Consider the following 21,481-nt stretch of genomic DNA (forward strand, 5'->3'; position numbering starts at 1 on the left):
CAGACTTGTGTGTTGCTGGTACTTCATTGACTGCAATTCTGGATCCTTAAATTTGTTCAAAATGTTCTCAGCATTCCAGATTGATGTGCTTGGGGATAGCACACAGATGCATGGAATACACACAGTCTTGTGCTTGCTTTTGTGTGTCCATTTCCTTCTTTTTGCTCTGCCTGGCTTTGCAAGAGGTCCTGACTCTCCTTACTTGAGCTAAAGGCAGTTCTTTCTTTGCTCCAGCTGTTCATAGTTTGAAGCTTAGTCGCACCCATGTGGACTGGCACAGTGTGGACGAAGTGTATCTTTACAGTGATGCAACAACGTCAAAAATCGCAAGAACTGTCACACAGAAGCTGGGTTTTTCCAAAGGTAAGGTTATTTGTTTATAGTATGCACTGACTGAATAAATTGTTTCACCTCATATTCTGTGAAGACACCTTCAGTTCTTGCTGATTTTAAAGACTGAAATCTTCAGTCTTGTGTAGGTCTGTGCTATAAATCAATGTATTGTCTGGTACTGCGTTTTAGATCAAATCGTGATAACTGTTTTTTTGCAAAATGATGTTCCAATTTATTGTGTGTCACGTGTGTGGTATTAAAAAAATCACAATATTGGAAAAACAGGAAGCCGGTGCTGCTTCCTGTGTGTGCAGCCCTAGCTAACTCCACCTCAGTCAGTTCTTCCCTGCCTCCTGCAGCAAAAAGAAATAGCTACAAATTAGTACAGCAGGCTGACTCAAATATTGCCCGGCTGATACTGCCAAACAGAGCTTTGAGACTGTTAGCTTTCCGTCGCCCTGGCTATCTAGCCAGCAAGCAAGGACTTCTTCCCTCAAGGCTCTTGCTTAAAGGTACCAGGCAGCAGCTGGCGTAGGGAAAGCTTGCAGGTTCTGGATCCCTTTCCCCCCCATAAAAACATAAACTGGGGTTAGTAAAAAACAGACAGGCACCTTCCTTTGCCATTTGGCCCTCTTCTTGTGTCATTCCCTCCTCCATCTCCGTGTGTGTACTGCTTATGGGTGTGCGAGTGTCTCTCTCTCTCCCCCCTCCCCTTCTGTTGGTGGGGTGTGGGGTGCATTTGTTTTTGTGAAGCAGCAGCTATCGGGCAAAAAGCATTGTTGTTGTTTTTTTATTAACCCAGCCGGCACTTCACACTTGGTTTTCTGTAAGTGGCAGCTGACCCCTTGTTAAAACTATACTGCTGGGGGAGGTGATTGTGTCTCCCTGCTTCATTTGGAGCTATGGCATCATGGCAAGAGGGGCTTCGTTAGCCTCATGTTTCTTCAGCTCAGTCTGCCTTGCGCAGCTCTCTCCTCTTTCCCTTCCCCTTCCCCTTTCCCTTCCAAGTTGCTTCCTTCCTTTCCTGCTTCTCTCTCTCTCTCTCTCTCTCTCTCTCTCTCTCTCTCTCTGTGTGTGTGTGTGTGTGTGTGTGTGGTTGTGACTTGCAAGTTGCTGCTGAATAAAAGGGGGGAACACTCAGTGTTTGTTGTGTGTGCTTTTCTTTCTGAGCAGAAGCAGCTCACGGGACACTGCCAGCCCCGTGTTAACTCTGCAAGTCTTCTGATCTCCCCTTGCCAGTCATAACAGGAGGGAAATACACTCATGAGATGCTTGTTGGCTTGCATGTTGCTTCAGAGCAAAAAAACAAAAAAAACCCCACCCTGCTTTGCCCTTTGAGCCTCTTCTGCATTTCTCCCCACCTCCTTTTGCTGCCCATTTTCTCTTAGATGGCTATGCCAAGAGTGGACATTGACAAATCCCCTCGGGTGTGGTGGAAGGTACATGAGGCATCCTTCCCAATGTTGAAGTTTTTGGTTATCCCAGGAACAAGTGTGGCATTTGAAAGTGTGTTCAGCACAGCCGGCAATATTCTTCAAATACAGAGGGCATCTCTATTGCCAGAGAACACCAAAATGCAATTTTTTCCTTGCAAAAAATATAAATGTCATTTAATAATTTTTGTTCTGTAAAATTTTATCCATTCTTTCTGGTTTGGCCTGGTTTATACAAGATATAAATTGCATTTTCATGGCAATAAAGATGTAAATTTTGTTTATATTTTGTTCTGTTAACATTAATCCATTCCATTCTTTTCTATTTTGGAAAATTAGCAATCAATCAAGACTCAATAGTGAATTATATTTGAATATCTAAAAGTGTGACACTGAATTTGCTTTTTTCTTGTCTAGTAATGTAATTAAATTTTAGGGAACCTTTGATATTTGAAAAAACAGGGGAAACGTTTTGTCTTTGGGCAAGCCTATTGAAACATGTAATTATTTTATGAAAATCACTTAAAGGGTGGTTTTTAAAAAATAATAATTAAGCAGCATATAATAAATATGCTGTTAAATAAATAATCCAGAGAATGTTCACTAACAGTTTCTTGGCATCCTGGGAGGAAAAGTTACACGTGGGGTGCTACAGGATTCTGTCCTGGGCCTGTTGTTCAACATCTTTATAAATGAGATGGATTAAGGCAGGGGTCAGCAATCTAAGGCCCATGGGCTGGAAGCGGCCTGCGGAGGTCGTTTGACTGGCCCCCGAGCCGCCCCCGAACTGAGCTGTCTGCTCCTGCAGTGCGCTAAACCGGCTCAGCGTGGGGACTCGCTTCTGCAGCGCCTGAGATCAGGTGCACGCGCGTGATCCGGCCCAGGCAAGATAAACCTTGCCAACCCCTGGATTAAGGTATTGGCAGAATGCTCCTCAAATCTTCAGGTGACATTAAACTGGGAGAAGTTGCTACTGCTGCAGAAAACAGAATCGGTATTCAAGATGACCTTAACAGATTGGAGAACTGGGCCCAGAAATTAAATTATATATGTATTAATGTGCTCTAAACAGTGGGTAGCTAAAAAAGCACACACTGACTCTCTTTGAGGTGCATCATGAACTCCCAATAAGCAGTTTACGAAGCCGCTGTCTAGAAGATGCATGACTGCCATTTGCAGCTGAGACTTGGTGGCTGCAGACAGATGATGAAATTGGAAAATGAGTCTGAAGAAGAGTTGGCTCACTAGTAATAGGAGGTCATTCTAGTTGGCCTTGCACTATATACAAATAGCTGTTTTTCAAGTCCATGCAAAGGACTCATATTTCAAATAATTCTGGACAATTTACCAGGCTGTTTTCCTACATGTGTAATACATGTCATTTGCTTTGTGTCAGTCTGTAAGTGGGCCGGGGAAAAGAAAACACCAGTAAATGCAAGGTCTTTGCTTGATCACTTGGAGAGTACTTTTACTTGACACAGGCAACCAGGTGAAAGGAACTTTATGATCCTGAATTAAATGTTGTTACTTGCTCTTTTGCAGCTTCAAGCAGTGGGACCAGGCTGCATAGAGGTTATGTTGAAGAGGCTACGTTAGAAGACAAGCCATCACCAACAACTCATATTGTATTTGTTGTACATGGCATTGGTCAGAAAATGGACCAAGGAAGGATTATTAAAAACACAGCCATGTGAGTGTTTCATTTCACTCTGTTGAAAGTGGACAAGATTGGATTTGCGGGCGTTGTGGTTTTCCCTTTTTCACAAAGGGTGCTGTTTTTAATTGTGCATGTTCCTGAGGTCATCTTACTTCCTAATCATTAGGCTGTGAGTCTTTTTGGCAAACATTTCCAAATGCTACTTTGCTGCACTTAGCAGAGAAAGAATTCTGATCAAAGGAGAGACCAAGGAGCCCTGAATACGATAAATTTTGACATAGAATCTTAGAGTTGGAAGGGACCCAAGGGTCATCTAGTCCAACCCCCTGCAATGGAGGAATCTCAGCTACAGCATATGTTTTCTATATTGCGTGCAGACACAGAGAGACCAGTATTTCATCCCCAGAAAACCCTCACAAACCAGACCTGCCAATGTCTCCTCAAATAGAACAAACCCCTGTGTTGCAAACTTAACACAACAAACAAACAATACAAGCAACACGCAGACCAATATACTAGATATCACTGTAATTCTTATTGCATAATATACATGATTTAGTAACAAAAACAAAATGTATGCACTTGTAAATTCTCTATAGTTGAAATCAATTGAACACACGTCTGTCAGTCTTTGAAAGTCCGCAGAAGTATAATAAGTCTATGGTTGAAACAAAGTAATAGATGGTATCCTGTGGGCTAAGTGGTAAAACTTTTTTTAGACGTTTGTGGTGCCGAAGTAGTAGGTGAATAACAATGAACGGTGACCCCGGATAATCTGACTGTCTTGCTGGAATCTTCTTCAGCACAACTACAGAAGAATTCAAATATGAAACAAATTCACACATTACAATCCATATGCTACACTTGCAGCATATGGATTGTAATGTGTGGAGTTTATATATTTTCATGTATATTATGCAATAAGAATTACAGTGCTATCTAGTATACTGGTCTGCGTGTTGCTTGTATTGTTTGTTTAATGTCTCCTCAAAGCCACAGTAGTTGATAGGTTTTGTTTTGATTGAGAATGCAGTAGCATTTCAACTCCAGGTATTTTTGGATGAAGCAGGTTACCTAAGCCTATTTCAGGCGACTTTGGGAGAGTGTCCAAAAGCACGTGGATAGAGGTGGTCCTCTTTACATTGTGTACTTAGGCTTTCAGAAAGCTTTGATTAAAAGTCCCTCACCAAAGATTCCTGAGTAAGCTTAGCAGCTTAGCATAAAAGAGGAATCTCCTTTGTGGGCCAGCAGCTGCTTAAGGAACAAGGAACTGAGTACAGGCAACTCCCCCATTTACTCGGGGGTTACGTTCTGAAGCAGTAAGAGTTTAAGTGAAATGGCATATATTGGGAACACCATTGGCAAAGCCTGCACAATCGCTCTCTCCAAACCTCCATGCTCAAACTCACAACTCTCCAAAGACCAGAGTTTGGTGCAAGGGCTCCTGGGATTGCACTTGGAAAGGCTCATGGGATTCCTAGAAGGCTGTTTTTGCACCATTTTTGCCTTTTTCATTCTATTTTAGGGCCGTTTTTGCCCCTTTTCATGCCACTACCAGGGTTGCAGCAATGTATATTTAGTTGAACGTGCATAAATGGGGAGTTGCCTATACCAATAAATGGACAGTTCTCCCAGTGATGGGAAGTGGGTCACCCAAGGACCTGTATTAAAATCTGTGCTCTTTCACTCACTTGAAGGAACTAGAGTTAGGGATGAGCAGTGAAGCGTTCAAGTTTGCTGGTGATGACAAATTGCTCAGAGTGGGGATCATTTTCCCCTCTCTCAATGTTATATGTGCTTTCCATCTAATTTTTAGGATGCGGGACACTGCAAGGAAAATAGAAGACAAATATTTTAGCAACCTTGCAACACATGTTGAGTTCCTGCCAGTTGAATGGAGATCTAAGCTTGCACTTGACGGAGGTACTTTTTCCTTTGGACTGCCAGAAGTACTATTGGTGACATTTGGAAAGTAACACTTTTTAGTTTTTTTCTAGCAATGGTTTGTAAACTCTACACTCAGGGTACCCTTTCGATGTGTTCTGCCAAGGATAATTCGGCCCCGGCATTTTCTAGTTGTTCATGGAAGGTATTGCCTAGAGCTATTAGCTGTTATCAGTCACCCCAAACACCTTGCCACTCCCTGTAGGTAATTATTGGAAAGGGAAATTGGGCAGCTGTCTCCAGGGGAAATTGGTCCATCCTTACTGAACTTCCCACAGAGGAACTCCCCTGATAATCCCTTGGGCTTCCCCGGAAGCACAATTTGAAAACCCACCATTCTGTAAATAGACCATGTGCTTAATTTCCTTGATTTTGTTATCTCAACACTTTAAGTAGAGATTTGAATGTTCCTAGGAATTTGTGCTCATATGGTACTGCATTGTTGACTTTAAACCCACTCCAAGCTTTATTACGCCTCAGTCAAACACTTGGGTCTCTTTTCTTTATTTTAGACACTGTTGACTCTATTACTCCTGATAAAGTCCGTGGCTTGAGGGACATGCTTAACAGCAGTGCAATGGACATAATGTACTACACAAGTCCCCTCTACCGAGATGAGGTATGTGTGTGATTTTTAAGTGTTTGCTTTCAGGTATGGACAAATAATGGGTATGGCAAAGCTGGGTTTCCTAATTTAAGTGTACCTCTGTTTCCCAACATCTTGAAGATAGACTTTGCCATTGTAGGCATTCTTTGCATAGAAACCAAATAGAGTAGTTTGTGTCTTCAGTCTACTACTGAGCTGTATGCTAGCTGAGCGGGGATCTGAACGCTGGTGCAATATCCCATAGGCTACAGGGCCTTTACAAAAAATTGTTGCAGCCTGAGGATGAAACATGCACTGTTCATGCATAGTGTGTTGTGTGTTTGTTGTACTTCTTTAGCTCTCCCTCCCTTCTTCAGGAAGCCGAGTGGCTTCTGTGGGGCTCTTACCCAGTTCCCCTCCAGGCCCAGACCAGACTGAAACCTGTATACCTTTTGCAGTGCAACAGCATCATGTCTCCAGGCTATTCTAAGGAAACCCCAGTTGCATTTTTTCAAAGCTCAAAGCACTTTCAGAACAGGCACAACAGCTGTCCTGCTGACGCTTAGGTATTTTAAAATGCTGCTTAATCTAGCAAGCGGGGGAGGAGGTGGACCAAGACACAATTTGCAGTTTGGAAGGTCATAGTTTATTCGGCTAAGAGGCAATTGTTTTCTGCAAGGAGATATATTGCAGAAAGGGGGCTCTTGTTGTGAGAGGCTGCTGCTGCCGCCATCAGCTTGCCCTCTGCAGCTGCTGTAAATATATCCTTGGTGAGGGGATAAGCTGCTCCCTGCCCGTTTCTGCACTCTGCTTCCGCCAGTACCATGCCAGACTTGAGGTACAAACTGAGTGGTAGAGAGGTCCTTGTTCCAGCTGGAGAGTTTACAAGCAGGATTTAAAACCGCCCAGTGTCTTCATAGCAGGAGGAAAGGAATTTGGTTGGAAGAGCCACATAGCAAAGTTCCCAGTGGGCTGAAACAGAGGCTAATTCAGCCAGATGCTGCTGCTGCCAAACCATCAGACTTCCTGAAATACTGCTTAACAGACTTTGTATTTCACACATGTGCACAGCATGGAGACCCTGCCACCTCAAGAACTTTTATGCTTTCCTTCTTGTATGGAACTTTGTGTGTGCTGTGCACAAAGGTAACCAAATGCATATAATGTAAGAATTGCCATAAAGTAGGGGTGAGAAGCGAGTGGCGCTGTGGTCTAAACCACTGAGCCTCTTGGGCATGCCGATCAGAAGGTTGGCGGTTCCAGTCCCCGTGATGGGGTGAGCTCCCATTGCTCAGTCCCAGCTCCTGCCAACCTAGCAGTCCGAAAGCACGCCAAAAATTGCAAGTAGATAAATAGGTACCGCTACGGCTGGAAGGTTTCCGTGCACTGCTCTGGTGTCGGTGTTCCGCTGCGCCAGAAGCAGCTTAGTCATGCTAGCCACATGACCCGGAAAAACTCTGTGGACAAAGGCCAGCTCCCTTGGCCTGTAAAGTGAGATGAGCACCACAATCCCAGAGTTGTCTGCGACTGGACTTAACTGTCAGGCGCCCTATACCTTTACCTTGTAGGGGTGGAGAACCTTCTGACCATGGGATGAATAGGCCCTTGCAGCCATTTTTTTTACAGGCCATGCATACCTGTCACTCAGGTAAAGGTGTGGGACAAGCAAATCTGCACCCACTTAAAGAAGAGTTGGGTGAGCCTGGTTGTTCATTGGTGGTGGGGTTTGCATTTGGCACTGTTTAATGATGCTGGGTGATTGACAGCTAGGTGGATGAAGGTCAAAATCTGGCTCATCAGAGAAAAATGGTTGACCACTCTGCCATAAAGAATCAGACTAGAGCTCCATGTAGCCCAGTATTCAATATTAATGGATTTTCAAAAATTTCTCATCGGATAAGAACTTTCTGCCTTTTCTCAAAAAATATTCAGAATTTAAAAGCTTCAGCAGTGGTGCTTCATAGTAGACGATTGAGAAATGTCACCTGTGTAGGACTAAACGTGGTACGAAGTTCATGACATGAGTAATCCTTGAGTGAGATTGAGACTGGGTGGAGGGCCTTAGCTCTTTGTCCCCACCGCAGTCACAATTGGAATTAGGGGACTTCATGTCTGTTTGCAGTAGGAAGCAGCTAATAGCAAGTACTGGGCTAGCTATTTTATTTTATTTTTTTGTAATAAAATTTTGCATTCCCAGGGTTAACTTTTGTGGCACACCAGATTTACTTTACAAATTGTACTATTCAAGGGCCAACCTACATGGATACCAAATCTTAGCCAAGGCTTGAAAACATTTTCCTTTTCCTTTTTTTTACTGTACTGAATACAGTACATCTAGATTTTCATATATAATCTTGTAGTGAACTCTGGCTCACATTTATCATTAGGTTTGTTAGCTACAAGGTACTGGGCAAGCTTGTGATATTTTAGTAAAGATGATTGATGAAACATTGGTTCTCCAACTAGGTCAGGTGCCTTCTCCTTTAGGCTTTAGAAACAATCCCTGACAGCTCATCAGCTTGAATTACAGGTTTATAATCTGGTCTCAGGGGCTTCTCTCCTGCTTGAGAAATTGAAATAAACAAATGTTGGTGCAGCATGTTAGGAGCTTTTATTTTACCGGAGAAGCAGACTTGCTGATGTAAGGCAGTTCCGCTCCATTAGTTCAAAAATATGCATGTGTTTCACCAGTGTACTTTGGTTTTTCACATTGCATATTTCTTTTGCCAACCAAAGGTGAATCCGTACAGAAGGAAAGGATTTGGAATGAGAAAAAGATATGTAAACTCGGGCACTAGATCTTAGTTACAAAGTCTTTTATATCAACCAACTGGAATGAAAGTGCAAGGCAAGGAGAAGCTAGGTGTTATTGGTCTCTCCGCTGAGCCAGGGAAGTGGCCTGATGGCCTCAGCATGTGGGACCTCTCTTAGCAGATGTGATGAAGCACATGGCATTTAACCAGGCCCTGGAATGATTGTCATCCAGTGCCCTTTTAAAATGTGTTGGGGTTATCAGGTTGTTTTTGTTTTTATTTTGATTATGTCTTTAGTGTTTTTATATTGTAATTTTATCCTGTGAACCGCCCTGAGACCTGTGGGTATAGGGTGGTATAATTATTTAAATAACAATAATAATTTTGGGAGTGTTCTTAAACCTATTTTATTGAATTTGTGTGTTATTCAGGAACAGAAATAATAAATAAGAGCACCCTAGCTGTGTGCTTAATGCTGTTAAGGAGTTTGCACTTAAAGCAGACCTTGCAAGCGTTTGATCAGTTTTCTTGGTTTGATTTTTAAGTGCTGAACTGTTATCCACCCTTCACCCAAACAGCAGTATCCGAAAAGGCTATTTCTGGTCTTGAGGTCTCAGCTGGCTGCTGTCAGTGAGTCATTTCATGCAAACTGATAAAGCCATTGCCTAAAGAAATGCAAGTAAGAGTAAGCAGAAATCCAGATGCTAAACACATAGCAACATGCGGAATATAAGAAATGTGCCTTCTCTCCCCATTCCCTAACTCTTTATAACAGCTGGTAAAAGGCCTTCAACAGGAGCTGAATCGTTTGTACACGCTTTTCTGTACGCGGAATCCAGAGTTCATAGAAAAGGGCGGCAAAGTATCAATTGTGTCACATTCCTTAGGATGCGTAATCACATACGACATCATGACAGGATGGAATCCGGTTATACTCTACGAACAGTTGCTTGAAAAGGAGTATGATGACCTCGAGGACACCTGGATGAGCTACGAGGAGCAGCATCTGCTAGAAGAGTTTTATTTGACCAAGCGGCGGTAAAAGAGTTTCCTTTCTAGTATTGAGCAGGTCTTGGTGTATTGAAACTGACTGAGTGAGCCCAGGGTCACTTTTAACAAGTGAATTGCTTTGCGCCACCACCCAGCTCCTCCCTCAGCTGTGCCACCACAATGCAACTAGACGTTGACTGGCTCTGTAAGACATTCCCACCCTTATTTTTCAGCCCTTGGGCCTCATTGAGAAATACCTGCACACACAAATGGCACTGTGACCAGCCAGTCATGCATGTGGTACTTGAAAGGGGTCTTGAGCCAAAGAAAGGGCCAAACATGGTGCTGGAGACTTTTAAGCAGCAAGGCTGCCATTGGGATAGTCAGGTGGTGGGGCTTAAACCAGGGGTCAGCAACCTTTTTCAGCTGTGGGCCGGCCCACTGTCCCTCAGACCATGTGGTGGGTCGGACTATATGGGGTGTGTGTGTGTGAACGAATTCCTATGCCCCACAAACAACCCAGAGATGCGTTTTAAATAAAAGCACACATTCTACTCATGTAAAAACACCAGGCAGGCCCCACAAATAACCCAGAGATGCATTTTAAATAAAAGGACACATTCTACTCACATAAAAACATGCTGATTCCCGGACCGTCCGCGGGACGGATTGAGAAGGTGATTGGGCCGGATCTGGCCCCTGGGCCTTAAGTTGCCTACCCCTGGCTTAAATTCTTTCTTTCGCCGATGCTGACAGAGTGCAATTATGTCTTAGGGCAGGATTCACCTTAGGAGCTCTGTCCACAGAAGTCCTGAGACATGAGGCTTGCTTCCGCCGCCCCCCATCTCCCCACACATACCCTGAAATGGTCCTGGGGCGTTTGGGAAGGGACTGTCAAGCTGATGTGCTTGCATGGATGGAACATTTGTGGTAGTATGACATTAAAACTCACATTTTTAGTCTTACAAAATTTGTCTCCAGAATATTTGTTTTGGTGAATCACACTAATTGACATGGTACTTATTATTATTATTTGACTTTATATACCGCCCTATTCCCGCAGGTCTAGGGCCAATTAACCGTTTCTAATCAAAAGAACTCAAAATGTCTGTATTTTTTCCTAGATTGAGGGAGATAGAAGAGAGGTTGCATGGACTGAAAAAATCCACCATATCTAAGACACCTGCCTTAAAATTCAAGGTACAAATAAGTAAGAAATGTGCTGTTCTGCTAATGGCTCACATTTAGCAAGAAATGTTTTTCAGGTTCCACATTTATTTATTGCTATTTATTTAATTTCTAAGCTGTCACACAAAATATAAATATGTAGGGATAAACATTTTTTTAGAAACTTCAGAACTGCAGTTAAAATAGTACAGCAGTAAAAAACCCTAACTCAGGCACTGAAAGCACGTGAAGCAAAAAAGGTTAACCAACACTAAAGGCAAACTAGAATAAAGTGAGCAGGTCATATCTCTTGGGGGAGGGAGTTCCACAGACTCCATGACCTCACCAACAAAAAAGCCCTTTCTCTTGTGTGGTCCACTATCCTAATCATGCCTACTTGTGGGCATACTGCCAGGGCCTCCATAGCTGATCTAAATGCTCAGGCAGCTTCATAAGTAGTATAGGTAGTCCTTGAAGTAATTGGTCCCATATTTTTTAGAGCTTCAAAGGTCAATACCAGCACTGTGAATTGGATCTTTAAGCTTCCAAACTTAAGACTGATAAGACCCACTCCTAGGCACTGTCACTTCCACAGATACTGCCAAGTCCAACAGGACCCTGAAACTACAAACCTGGCCTTTTAGAGAGAGTGCAACACTACCCAGAACCACTTGGAACATCTCCACCCAGAGCAGTCTGCTGCTTTACCACAGTACTTCCATCTTCTCTGGATTATGTTTCAGTTTGCTGGCTCTCATCGCTCCTCGAGGCTTCTGTTCAGGCGTTCCCCAACCTCCGTGGGATTAAGAGGTGGAAACAAAGATGCAGAACTGTGTGTTATCAGCATATTAATGACACTTTTCCCCTAGTGGCTTAATGTAGATGTTAGAAAGCATGAGGGAGAGAACAGGACTTTGCAGTAGTCAGGAAGGTAGAGCAAAAGCCCTCCAGCACCACCAGCTGATTGCACCTCACCAGAAAGGACTGCATTCTACACCCCACTGTGACTTCCAAGCCCATTCTGGGAAGGCGTCCAGAAGGAGGATACCAACACTCCAGCAAGAATTCGTTCACATTCAATTTCTTAATGTTTCTCTCCCTTGAAATGCAGCCCAGCCTATAATGCTCATGCATTTTTATTTATCTAAAATAACTACAAATCCAGTGAAATCAGCATCAAAACCAACAGCAACAGCACAAAGATAACGGGAAGTCTGTATCTGCAAAACATTGATCAGCTAATGCATATACAAGCTCAGCTTCATTAGATTGTCTTGAACACAAGCCACATCTTTTATATTGAGCGGAGTTTGTATTTTAGTGAATCTAATTCGATTTTTCTGTAAGGCCAAGGAATAATGTGTAATGCATAAGTTTGCTTGGGACCAAGGTTGTCAAATATGAAGGGTTTGGCTGTTGAGGAGTTTTGGGGCCTCTGCTGTTAAGATGTCCGGAGGGTCTGTGACTCAGTGGCACATAAGAGCTTTCAGATTCAACCCCTGACATTCCCAGCAAGGTGCGTCTCTGATACGAGGGTTGGGAAAGGCTCATGCGTTAAGCACAGCCTGATTTTGTATAAGGTATGTAGTAAGTTGATACGCAGCATGTACACATGTTGGATATTTTTATGGAACTACCTTTTCTGCTTGCTTGATGCTCTTGTGTGATTTTTTTAAAAAAAGAAACTTAATCATGGAGAGCATTATTTTAAAAGATAGTTGCTGTATTTTTCGCTCTATAGGACACACTTTTTCCCCTCCAAAAATTAAGGGGAAATGTGTGTGTGTCCTATGGAGCGAATGCAGGCTCCTTGGCTTCAGTGATAGCAACGCGAAGCCTCCGAAGCGCAGAGGGAGCACTCCCTCCGCGCTCTGGAGGCTTCGCGTTGCTTTTGCTGAAGCCTGGAGAGCGAGAGGGGTCGGTGCGCACCAACGCCTCTCGCTCTGGAGGCTTCAGGGATAGCCGCCTGAAGCCTTTGGAGCGCACCACAAGTTCCCGCTGCGCTCCACAGGCTTCAGGTTCCTTTCGCCGAAGCCTGGAGAGCAAGACTCTCCTGGCTTCAGCAGAGAGGGAGAGAATTGCAGCACCCCTTCAGCCAAGCGGGAGAATAAATGGAAGGGGCTCTGTTTCTCCTGCCGCTTCGCTGAAGGGGCGCTGAGCAGAGAGGGGGAGAATTTCTTTTTTCTTGTTCTCCCCCTCTAAAACCAGGTGCATCCTATGGTCCGCTGCGTCCTATGGAGCAAAAAATATGGTGAGTAGTAGTTAAAAGCTTCTTCCGATTTCCCATCCATTTGTCACCAACTGCATTTCTGCTATGGAAATGCACCAAAACCACCTGCCTGCAGCCTTTCCCTCAGTGCAGCAGTTAGGTTTGGGGGAAGCATCTTGTTGTAGAAAAGACTTCTCCATCTGTGCTCTAAAGGGTCATCTTTGTCTCCCAGCCTCCCCTGCACCTCCCATGGGATACCTCTTTCATTGGAATTTGCTTAGACAGGGGGTTTTGAGGTATTTTTGCAAGTAGCCCATGTGGCCTTCCTAGAGCTATCAAAAGATGTAAAAAGACTAGTAAATATTACACACTGTGATTTCCCTCAATTTGTAACGTACTATGAAGCGATGAGATAGCTCTACACCCCCAACCCTTGCAAAACAGAAAAACAACCCAACCCAGTATATGCTAGAAAGCTGCCTTTTTCTCTGCCTGTTAATATCAAATAAATGTCTCCTTAGGTTGAGAATTTCTTCTGTATGGGATCTCCATTAGCAGTGTTTTTGGCCTTGCGTGGCATCCGACCAGGAAACAGTGGAAGTCAAGATCACATTCTGCCCAGAACTATTTGTAACCGGTTGCTAAACATTTTTCATCCAACAGATCCAGTGGTGAGTGTTAGTGCAGTAACAAGCTTTCACCTCAAGAGCAGAGGCGGCCCTACCATGAGGCAAGGTGAGGCGGCCCCCTCAGGTTGTGGATTTTGGAGTGGAAAAGTCAGGTGGGAGCCACAGAGCACAATCCCGGCAGGGATGGGTTTGAAAAAGAAGGGGGTTTTGTTGCTGTAGAGCTACCCTTCATTTTGATGGGGATTGCACAGGAGAACTTGACAGTGGGTTGTGTGTGCCCCAGATTTTTGTCAATGGAAGTGACGAGCACACACCATTTGGGTTTTCCGCCTCAAGCAGCAAAATGTCTTGGGCCGGCCCTGCTCAAGAGAATTTCTAAATAGCATCTACTGAAGACCTGTCAAAGGCATTGGCTCACCAAAAATGTCCCCATTGACGCAAGTAGGTTTGGCATGTAGCACAGCCTGGCAGAACAAGCCATCTTCCATTAGGGTGAAGACAAGATGCAATACAAGGAGAGTTCAATGGCCAATCCTTAGCCACCTCCTGCAATTGACAGCAAATCGGATGCTGGATCAGCAATCTATGCCTTCTTTATTTTTAAAAGGGCTGTGTGAGCATCATGCCCCCCCTTTTTTTTTTTGGTCTGTTTCTTTATTTTATTTTATTTTTAATTAAACTGCAGAACTTTTCTTGTGATTTGAAGCACCTGCATTGCTTGGCAATATTCCAGTGCACCCAGCAATTGGTATATTATTTCTCATTTGGTTTATATCCTGCCTTTCTTCCGAAAGAAGCCAAGGTCAACAATGGGCAGCTTCTGCTGGAAACTTACAGAACCGGCTACACAAACACACACACACACACGATGCACACTGCAAAAGGGCATGTACAATTTTAACAGAATGCAGCAAGGGCACTTCTAGAGCAGCCTGAGACGCTATGTTTAGTGTCCTTCTAGCGTCTTACTTTATTTATTTTTTCTCAGTTGTGTTGAAATCAGAGGGAAGTTGTGGTGAAATGTTCAATATCCGTGAAATTTTCTTTTAAACACAATTCAGAGACATTGGGAGTAATTCACGTAATGAACCCTGACAGCAAGGACTTCTGTTTCTGCAGCAGGGCTTCCCTCCCCTTGCTTTGTGCCCCCGCCCCCATCTGCTCTATGGGGATTGGGAGAACCCCAGAACGTGGGGGGGGGGAAAGAAGAGGGAAGATCATTCCATCAGGCAAGTTGAAAACCTTGTACAGATAGAACCGCTTAGCAGTGTGAACCAGCTGCACATACCATTAACAAACCCTGAAGCAGCAGCTATTTGAGGTTTCACAGATGCGGGGTAGCTGTTCTTGAAATTTGGAGAGAAAAAAAATGCATCTGTCCAGAAACCTTCCCTTCAGTCAATTTCTTCATCTTTAATGCTTATTTAAAGATGAAGATTTTAGCAAGTGACTAAAGTGACTTTAGCAAGACTTCTGGGAGCAAGGAGCATGTGATCTCCAATGTTCCTTGGCCTGGAATGATTCTATGCTGCTTGTTACTTAGTCACTCGTTAGATGGGGGAGTTTAGAATGCCCAGTTTTAATACAAAGAAAAATAATAGTAACAAGTCTCTCCCATAAAGCATTCATTGTTTAGAATAGGTCCATGTCATAAGTAAAGGGCCCTGAGACAGCAGTGATTGTCCTTTCTAAGTATTCAGATTGCAAATGGAAGGAATAAGAGAAGTGAATTGTTGCCTTCCACTCAAGCCCTCCCGTCTCTTCTTCTTTACAGGCCTATAGACTAGAACCCTTAATTCTGAAGCACTATAGCAACATTTCTCCAGTCCAGATCCACTGGTATAACACCACGAACCCTCTACCTTATGAGCACATGAAGCCAAGTTTCCTCAACCCGGCAAAAGAATCTACCTCAGTCTCTGAGAGCGACTCTCTCCCAACATTGCCCAGCCCAACAACATCACCCGTCCTGGCTCGACGGCACTATGGGGAATCCATAACCAATATAGGCAAAGCAAGTATAATGGGTAACTATTCTTGAAGCCTTGGAAAACCTTGTGCCCCTGTGTGCATATCATACCCTCCAAGGAATAAAATTATCTCAGGTTGGCGGTTCGAATCCCCGCGATGGGGTGAGCTCCTGTTGCTTGGTCCCTGCTCCTGCCAACCTAGCAGTTCAAAAGCACCCAGTCGCGGACAACTTGGGTTGCGGCGCTCATCTCGCTTTACTGGCCGAGGGAGCTGGTGTACAGCTTCCGGGCCATGTGGCCAGCATGACTAAGCCGCTTCTGGCGAACCAGAGCAGCACACGGAAACTCCGTTTACCTTCCCGACGGAGTGGTACCTATTTATCTACTTGCACTTTGACGTGCTTTCGAACTGCTAGGTTGGCAGGAGCTGGGACCGAGCAACGGGCGCTCACCCCGTCATGGGGATTTGAACCGCTGACCTTCTGATCGGCAAGTCCTAGGCTCACAGACCCTGTCCAAGTGGTGTCTAGCTTTTGTGCCATGAGATTCCACATGGTGCTCATGATTGCAGTGGAGGCACTAATTGGAGGGAGGTGGTATTTTCTCTATGTCAGGAGGAAGTGGGTTGAGCACAGTGCAGAATGTGGTATCCCCACAATGTCTGGACTCCCTGCAACAAGAAAGCAGCAGCTCCTCCTTGATCATATTATAGAGTGTATCTAAATGTTAACATTTTTACTGCCATCACACACTACATTTTTTAAAAAAAATAAATAAAAGCATCATTTTATTAATCTAGATTTCCAAGATTGCTTACAAAAGAGAACCGTAAAACAAATATAAAACAGATCAGAAACAAAAGCAGCTATCGTAGCAATAGTACAAATACAAAAAGCAGTAGATTTAAAACCAGTTAACTTTTTAGACATTATTTTTAAAAAAAGATTGCCCAGGATTTTAGCACATTTTTAAGGTCTTCACCTAAAGTTGTAATTAGTGAATCCTTTGAATAGTGGTACCAGGTGTCTTTTCAAGATTAGCATCTGCAGTATTGTAGCTTGCACTCTATCCACAAGGTGGCAGCAGAGTCAGATGAAAAGGCCAACATGATCTTGTGGGGAACATGTGGCTTCTGGTTTGGGGCAGAGGTGGGGTCCCGGAGTGCTGTGTGACTGCCAAGTTGAAACTCCCCTTGTGTTGTGCTGAATACAGGAGCTGCTAGCATCGGGAAAGGCCTCGGAGGGATGCTCTTCTCGAGGTTTGGACGTGCCAGTGCTCCCGCTTCCCAGGCACTTGAGGCAGGAAAAGAAGGGCCAGAACTGGAGGAGAAGAAGCCATCCTTGAGCCAGGCGTCCATCGGAACTCAGACCTTCCCACACAGCAGCTCCGGCTTTTTAGATCCGACAAGTGAGCAAAAGCAGCAGAAATCCTAGCCTTGGCTTCCCCTTTTTCTTCAAAAGGGAAACTTTTTCCACTAGAGTCACTCAGGGTGTACATTGAAAACAAATGGGCCACGTGGTGCATCTGTAGCAGTCTTAAAGATGGTGTATTCCATTCCTGCAAATCTGGGGTTCCTAGAACTGCCTCACGCCTAGACTCCCTAAATCAAGCATGGTAGAAATTCCAGCCTCCCCAGGCTCACCTGTTTTTCCTGTTCTTGGGACGAGCAGTTTGTGTAGTCCTTGCTTTTTTTCTGATTTCCCCTCTTTCTCTAAAGACCCATGGCCTGAAGGGTACCATTGTTTACACATAAGGGTACAACTTTGTTTGTTTTTTTTAAATTTTTTATAATTATGTTTTATTAATTTTCCATACAATCGTGCCACATTACAATTTGTATTAAACTTTTCGGTTTTTGACTTCCTTCGGCTTCTCTGCCAATCATTCAAAATCTAGTTTCTTTAAATGCACATTTCCAAATTTGATATTGCCTTTATACCTACCCCCCTCTTATATTTTGCTTTTCCACAATATCTCTTAATTTTATTACAGAGCTTCTCTAAATGCCACTAACGTTATTACGTTATCACTTATACATTCCCAGTATTCTGTTAATTTTCCCCAGTCCTCGATGAATTTTTGATCTCGTTGATATCTAATCTTCCCAGTCAGTTTATCAAGTTCTGCATAGTCCATCAGCTTCGTTCTCCATTCCTCCAACGTTGGTAGTTGTTTTTGTTTCCACAGAAGGGTACAACTTGGAAACATCACATCTACCCTTGGCTGTTCCCTGCGTCACGCTTAGTAGGATCTGGCCGATGGGCTGCTTAGTTCCAATGGTGCTACTGTCACAGCCCCCACCCCACCCCCATTTTGGGATCCATATCAAATCAGGAGCTGATGGAATAGCTTAGTTGTTGCCAGAGCCCCCACCCCAATAAGCACAAGCAAAGAACTGGGAGTGCTGTGTTGTTCTGGCAATAATCCTTTGTGGTTTTGTTCTTGCTTCCTTCCTAGTGGACCTGGAGCACAGGATCGACTTTGAGCTCAGGGAAGGCCTGGTGGAGAGCAGGTACTGGTCTGCTGTCACATCACACACGGCTTACTGGTCATCCATGGACATTGCTCTCTTTCTTCTCACCTTCATGTACAAGCAGGACCAAGAGGAGGAAGAGGAGGAGGGTGGCATCAAGTCACACTTAGAGCCTGTTTGATTGTAGCCTCGGGGGCGGGTGGGGGGGTAGGGGGGGTAGGGAGGGAAGTAGGGAGCGGATGAAACTTGACAAGTGGCACAAAGCAGTCTAAGTTCAACTTCTGTTTCTAAGGCATGGAGGTTTCAGGTTTAAATGCACGTCCGGATTCCTTCCTTCCAAGATTATTTCTCCTTTGCGGCACATTTCCACTTCTGTGCTAATTGAGGCTTTCCCAGAAGGCTGCTCTCAGTTCCCCCTCTTACAGCCTGTAGCGGCACCGTCAGCATCCATCTCCCCAGGTTAGCATAACTGCTGTTTAACAGAATTCGTTTTTTTAAGTGCAAAGATTACTCTGGTTCCAGAATTCATTTTCATTTCAGAAAAAATGCCTGCAAACCTAAAACAGCCATGCTCTGTGTCCTTTGTACTGGTAAATAAGAAGCAAAGTGGGTATCATAGTTCTAATCTGACGTCTGTTGCTCCAGGTTCCATTGAAATTCCTTTGGGATGGCAGACACAAAGGGGTGTGCTAACACAACTCATCCAGAAACTAAAACAGGCATGAGGCAAATATTTTGAAATACTGTAATTATAATTTATTATTACCTCTGACTAACCGTTTTGTTTCACTCCAGTGTGTAAAAAGCGTTACTTTTCTACTGTTTTTTCCCCGTTTTTTGTTTTTGTTGGGGGGGGCATAATTTAAAGAACCACATTTATTTTCTACAGTGTTAAGACTTTATTCCTCAAATGACATATCTTTGTACTATTCAAAAGGAGCTATGGACACTGTGGCACACTTTTCAGTATTTTTTCATTAAAAATAAACATTTGTGGATCACACAAACAACACTTGCTAAACAGTTCTTCTCTGTGGGTAAGTAAAGTCTCTTCGGAGAGCAGGCTCCTCCCTGCATAGCGTGCACTTTGGAGAACGTGCAGCACTTCATTTTCTTCTCAAATTCTAAAATGTTATTTAGGAATTTCAATGCAAGCAAGTGGTGGAAGCTGAGTCCTGAACTTTAACTTCCTCAGTCATCAAGGAGTGTATTAGCATACGGCCCTGGACATTTGGACCAGCATTCCCTAAGCTTGTGCCTTCCAGGTATTTTGGATCACACATCCCATCAGCCCTAACCAGCACGGCTGGAGAACACCAGGTTAGGGAAGGGCGGATTGAACCATTTTTAAGGGACTTGGGAAAGTGATGCTAGCCAGGATCCAAAAAAGAGGCATCCGTACTTTTGTCAGCTGTTTTTCTTAACAACTGTTTGCAGCGCCAGTGAGACCCATCTGCTTTCAAAGGGGCCACTTTTGTGGAAAGAGCAGCAAAAATCAGCTTCCAGACAGTCTCCCCATTCACATACACATCCCCCTTCTCAGTATTTCACGTAGCATTTTCTAAACCCATAAAGATGGCTGCTTATTAGCCTTATATGTGGATCTGAGTCTCCTTTTGTCCTGGCTCACCCCACCTAAAGGAGACAGACGTCTGATAGCTTTTATTGATACAAGAAGCGCTCGCAACAACTCCCGTGGGGCTCCGGGTGCGCACACCCTGAGCAACAGCCCCCCACAGATGTGCTCCCTGTGGGCCAGTTACTGCAGCAGTGATGCCCTACCCCTCCGCCAGCTTAAGTAACCTCCCCTGACAGGTTGCGCACCCACAACCTGAGACTTCTGCTGCATGGAAGTAAGCAAACAGCAGGGCAGGGGGAGGTGGGGAGTCTACTCACCCATCTCTCACCTTAACGCCACATCCTGCCCACCTTCCTCCGTCTTAGACTGCCCTGACTCTCCCTCCGCCCCCTGCCCTGGCGCCAAACCCCATAAATTGCTGGTCCCCTCTCCTGGGTCGCTCTCCTGGTCCACTCACTCCAACATACACTCTTCAGATGCCTTCCAGTCTTGATGACACCTTTCTATTTTGTATTCGACACAACTGACATAAATAAAAAAACTGCCGATAAAACATATTAAAGCACAGAAAATCACACTAGCACATAGGGATTGCAAACAGCAATAAAGCAATTTAAAACCAGCCCACAAGCATATTTAAATCAAAGCTGAAAGTTCTAACCAAAAAGGGCAGAACAATCTTCTTACAATCTCCAGATTTCAGAAGTATAATAACCGCATGGAAATGCTACACAAACTGGCAGTCGGAGTGTTACGTTGCAAATTTGGTAGTTTGGTAGAATGGCAGCATGCTTGAGGGTTTTTGCAACAGGGTGGGTATCTTCAGAGGTTGATTATTGTGTGTTGGAATGTCAAAGGTTGCTTCATTTTCTGTCACTTTGGAATGCAAGCGAGCTTCTACCATCTTAACAGTCATGAAACGGGCTTAAAAACAGACTCCGCTGAAATCCTTTCAAGATCTGTGATTATCTCAAATTTGTGAAGGCAAAGCTTAATGTCAGAGTGATTTGGAATGCTTATTTCTCTGAAGGAACAGACAGTAAAAAAGAAAACCTGGCATAGTACTGGAAAAACTCACATGCTGTCTGCTCATGTCCACAACCCTGGGTTCACTGGTGAGATAGAAGAGGGTGCTTAAAAATGTCATCCCCTATTACCAGCTTTAAATGTCAGGCAATTGCTCCTATTAATATATAAAGTAACATGAAATGAAAGTGGCCTTTGGCAGCTACAGAGTGCATTTAGCTTACCAATGACGAGTGCAATTCACAGATTTGGAAGGAAGGCCTTCTGAGTGCCCAAAGTTCCTGGCAGACTCTGACATCTCCTTTTCCAGAAATCAATCTGGATGTGGCAATCCCCGCTTCCATTCTTATGACTAACAAAGATTGTGACACCCACCCTCAGCAGTACTACTGCTCCTTTGAAAATGATAATATACATAAGGATATATTATTGGCTGTATTTAAGAAGGTGCCATTATCTGCATGTGGTGCCTGGGCAGCGCTGAGCAGAACCAGGAACTTTCAAGAGGAAAACCCAGCTTCTCTGTACTTCCCCCCACTTAAAGATGAGGTCTGTACAACTTTATATACTTCAAGCTGTGCACCACCTGTGTAATTCTGGCTTCACAACCACTGCTGCTCTGTAGCTCCAAGCAGGCAGCAGTGCCAAGTTTTATGTTCATTGGACAGCCATAAAATGAGGACAGTGACCCTGGGCATAATCTTGAGTTGTGCCCAGGGCCTGGTGCAAGAT

At 44.1% G+C, this 21,481-nt stretch overlaps 1 protein-coding gene across 5 annotated transcripts in view; it reads left to right on the top strand.

Annotated features, from left to right (window-relative positions):
* DDHD1 (DDHD domain containing 1) overlaps nucleotides 1-19,154 on the top strand; it is a 39,006-nt gene extending 19,852 nt beyond the window's left edge. For 2 of the 5 annotated variants that reach the window (XM_081910010.1, XM_081910011.1), the window contains 10 exons: nucleotides 235-363; nucleotides 3,309-3,456; nucleotides 5,240-5,346; nucleotides 5,880-5,986; nucleotides 9,482-9,744; nucleotides 10,821-10,896; nucleotides 13,594-13,743; nucleotides 15,476-15,728; nucleotides 16,884-17,078; nucleotides 18,129-19,154. In XM_081910010.1, coding sequence (XP_081766136.1) covers nucleotides 235-363; nucleotides 3,309-3,456; nucleotides 5,240-5,346; nucleotides 5,880-5,986; nucleotides 9,482-9,744; nucleotides 10,821-10,896; nucleotides 13,594-13,743; nucleotides 15,476-15,728; nucleotides 16,884-17,078; nucleotides 18,129-18,325 — 1,625 coding nt within the window. In that variant the 3' untranslated portion in view covers nucleotides 18,326-19,154. Of the gene's footprint in view, nucleotides 1-234; nucleotides 364-3,308; nucleotides 3,457-5,239; nucleotides 5,347-5,879; nucleotides 5,987-9,481; nucleotides 9,745-10,820; nucleotides 10,897-13,593; nucleotides 13,808-15,475; nucleotides 15,729-16,883; nucleotides 17,079-18,128 lie in introns of those variants that run through there. The other 3 variants (XR_014168026.1, XM_081910012.1, XM_081910013.1) reach the window with 3 other exon arrangements.
* The last annotated feature ends 2,327 nt before the right edge of the window (nucleotides 19,155-21,481 follow it).

The sequence above is a fragment of the Podarcis melisellensis genome (genome assembly GCF_964234715.1).
Source record: "Podarcis melisellensis genome assembly, chromosome: 1".
Taxonomy (NCBI): Eukaryota; Metazoa; Chordata; class Lepidosauria; order Squamata; family Lacertidae; genus Podarcis; species Podarcis melisellensis.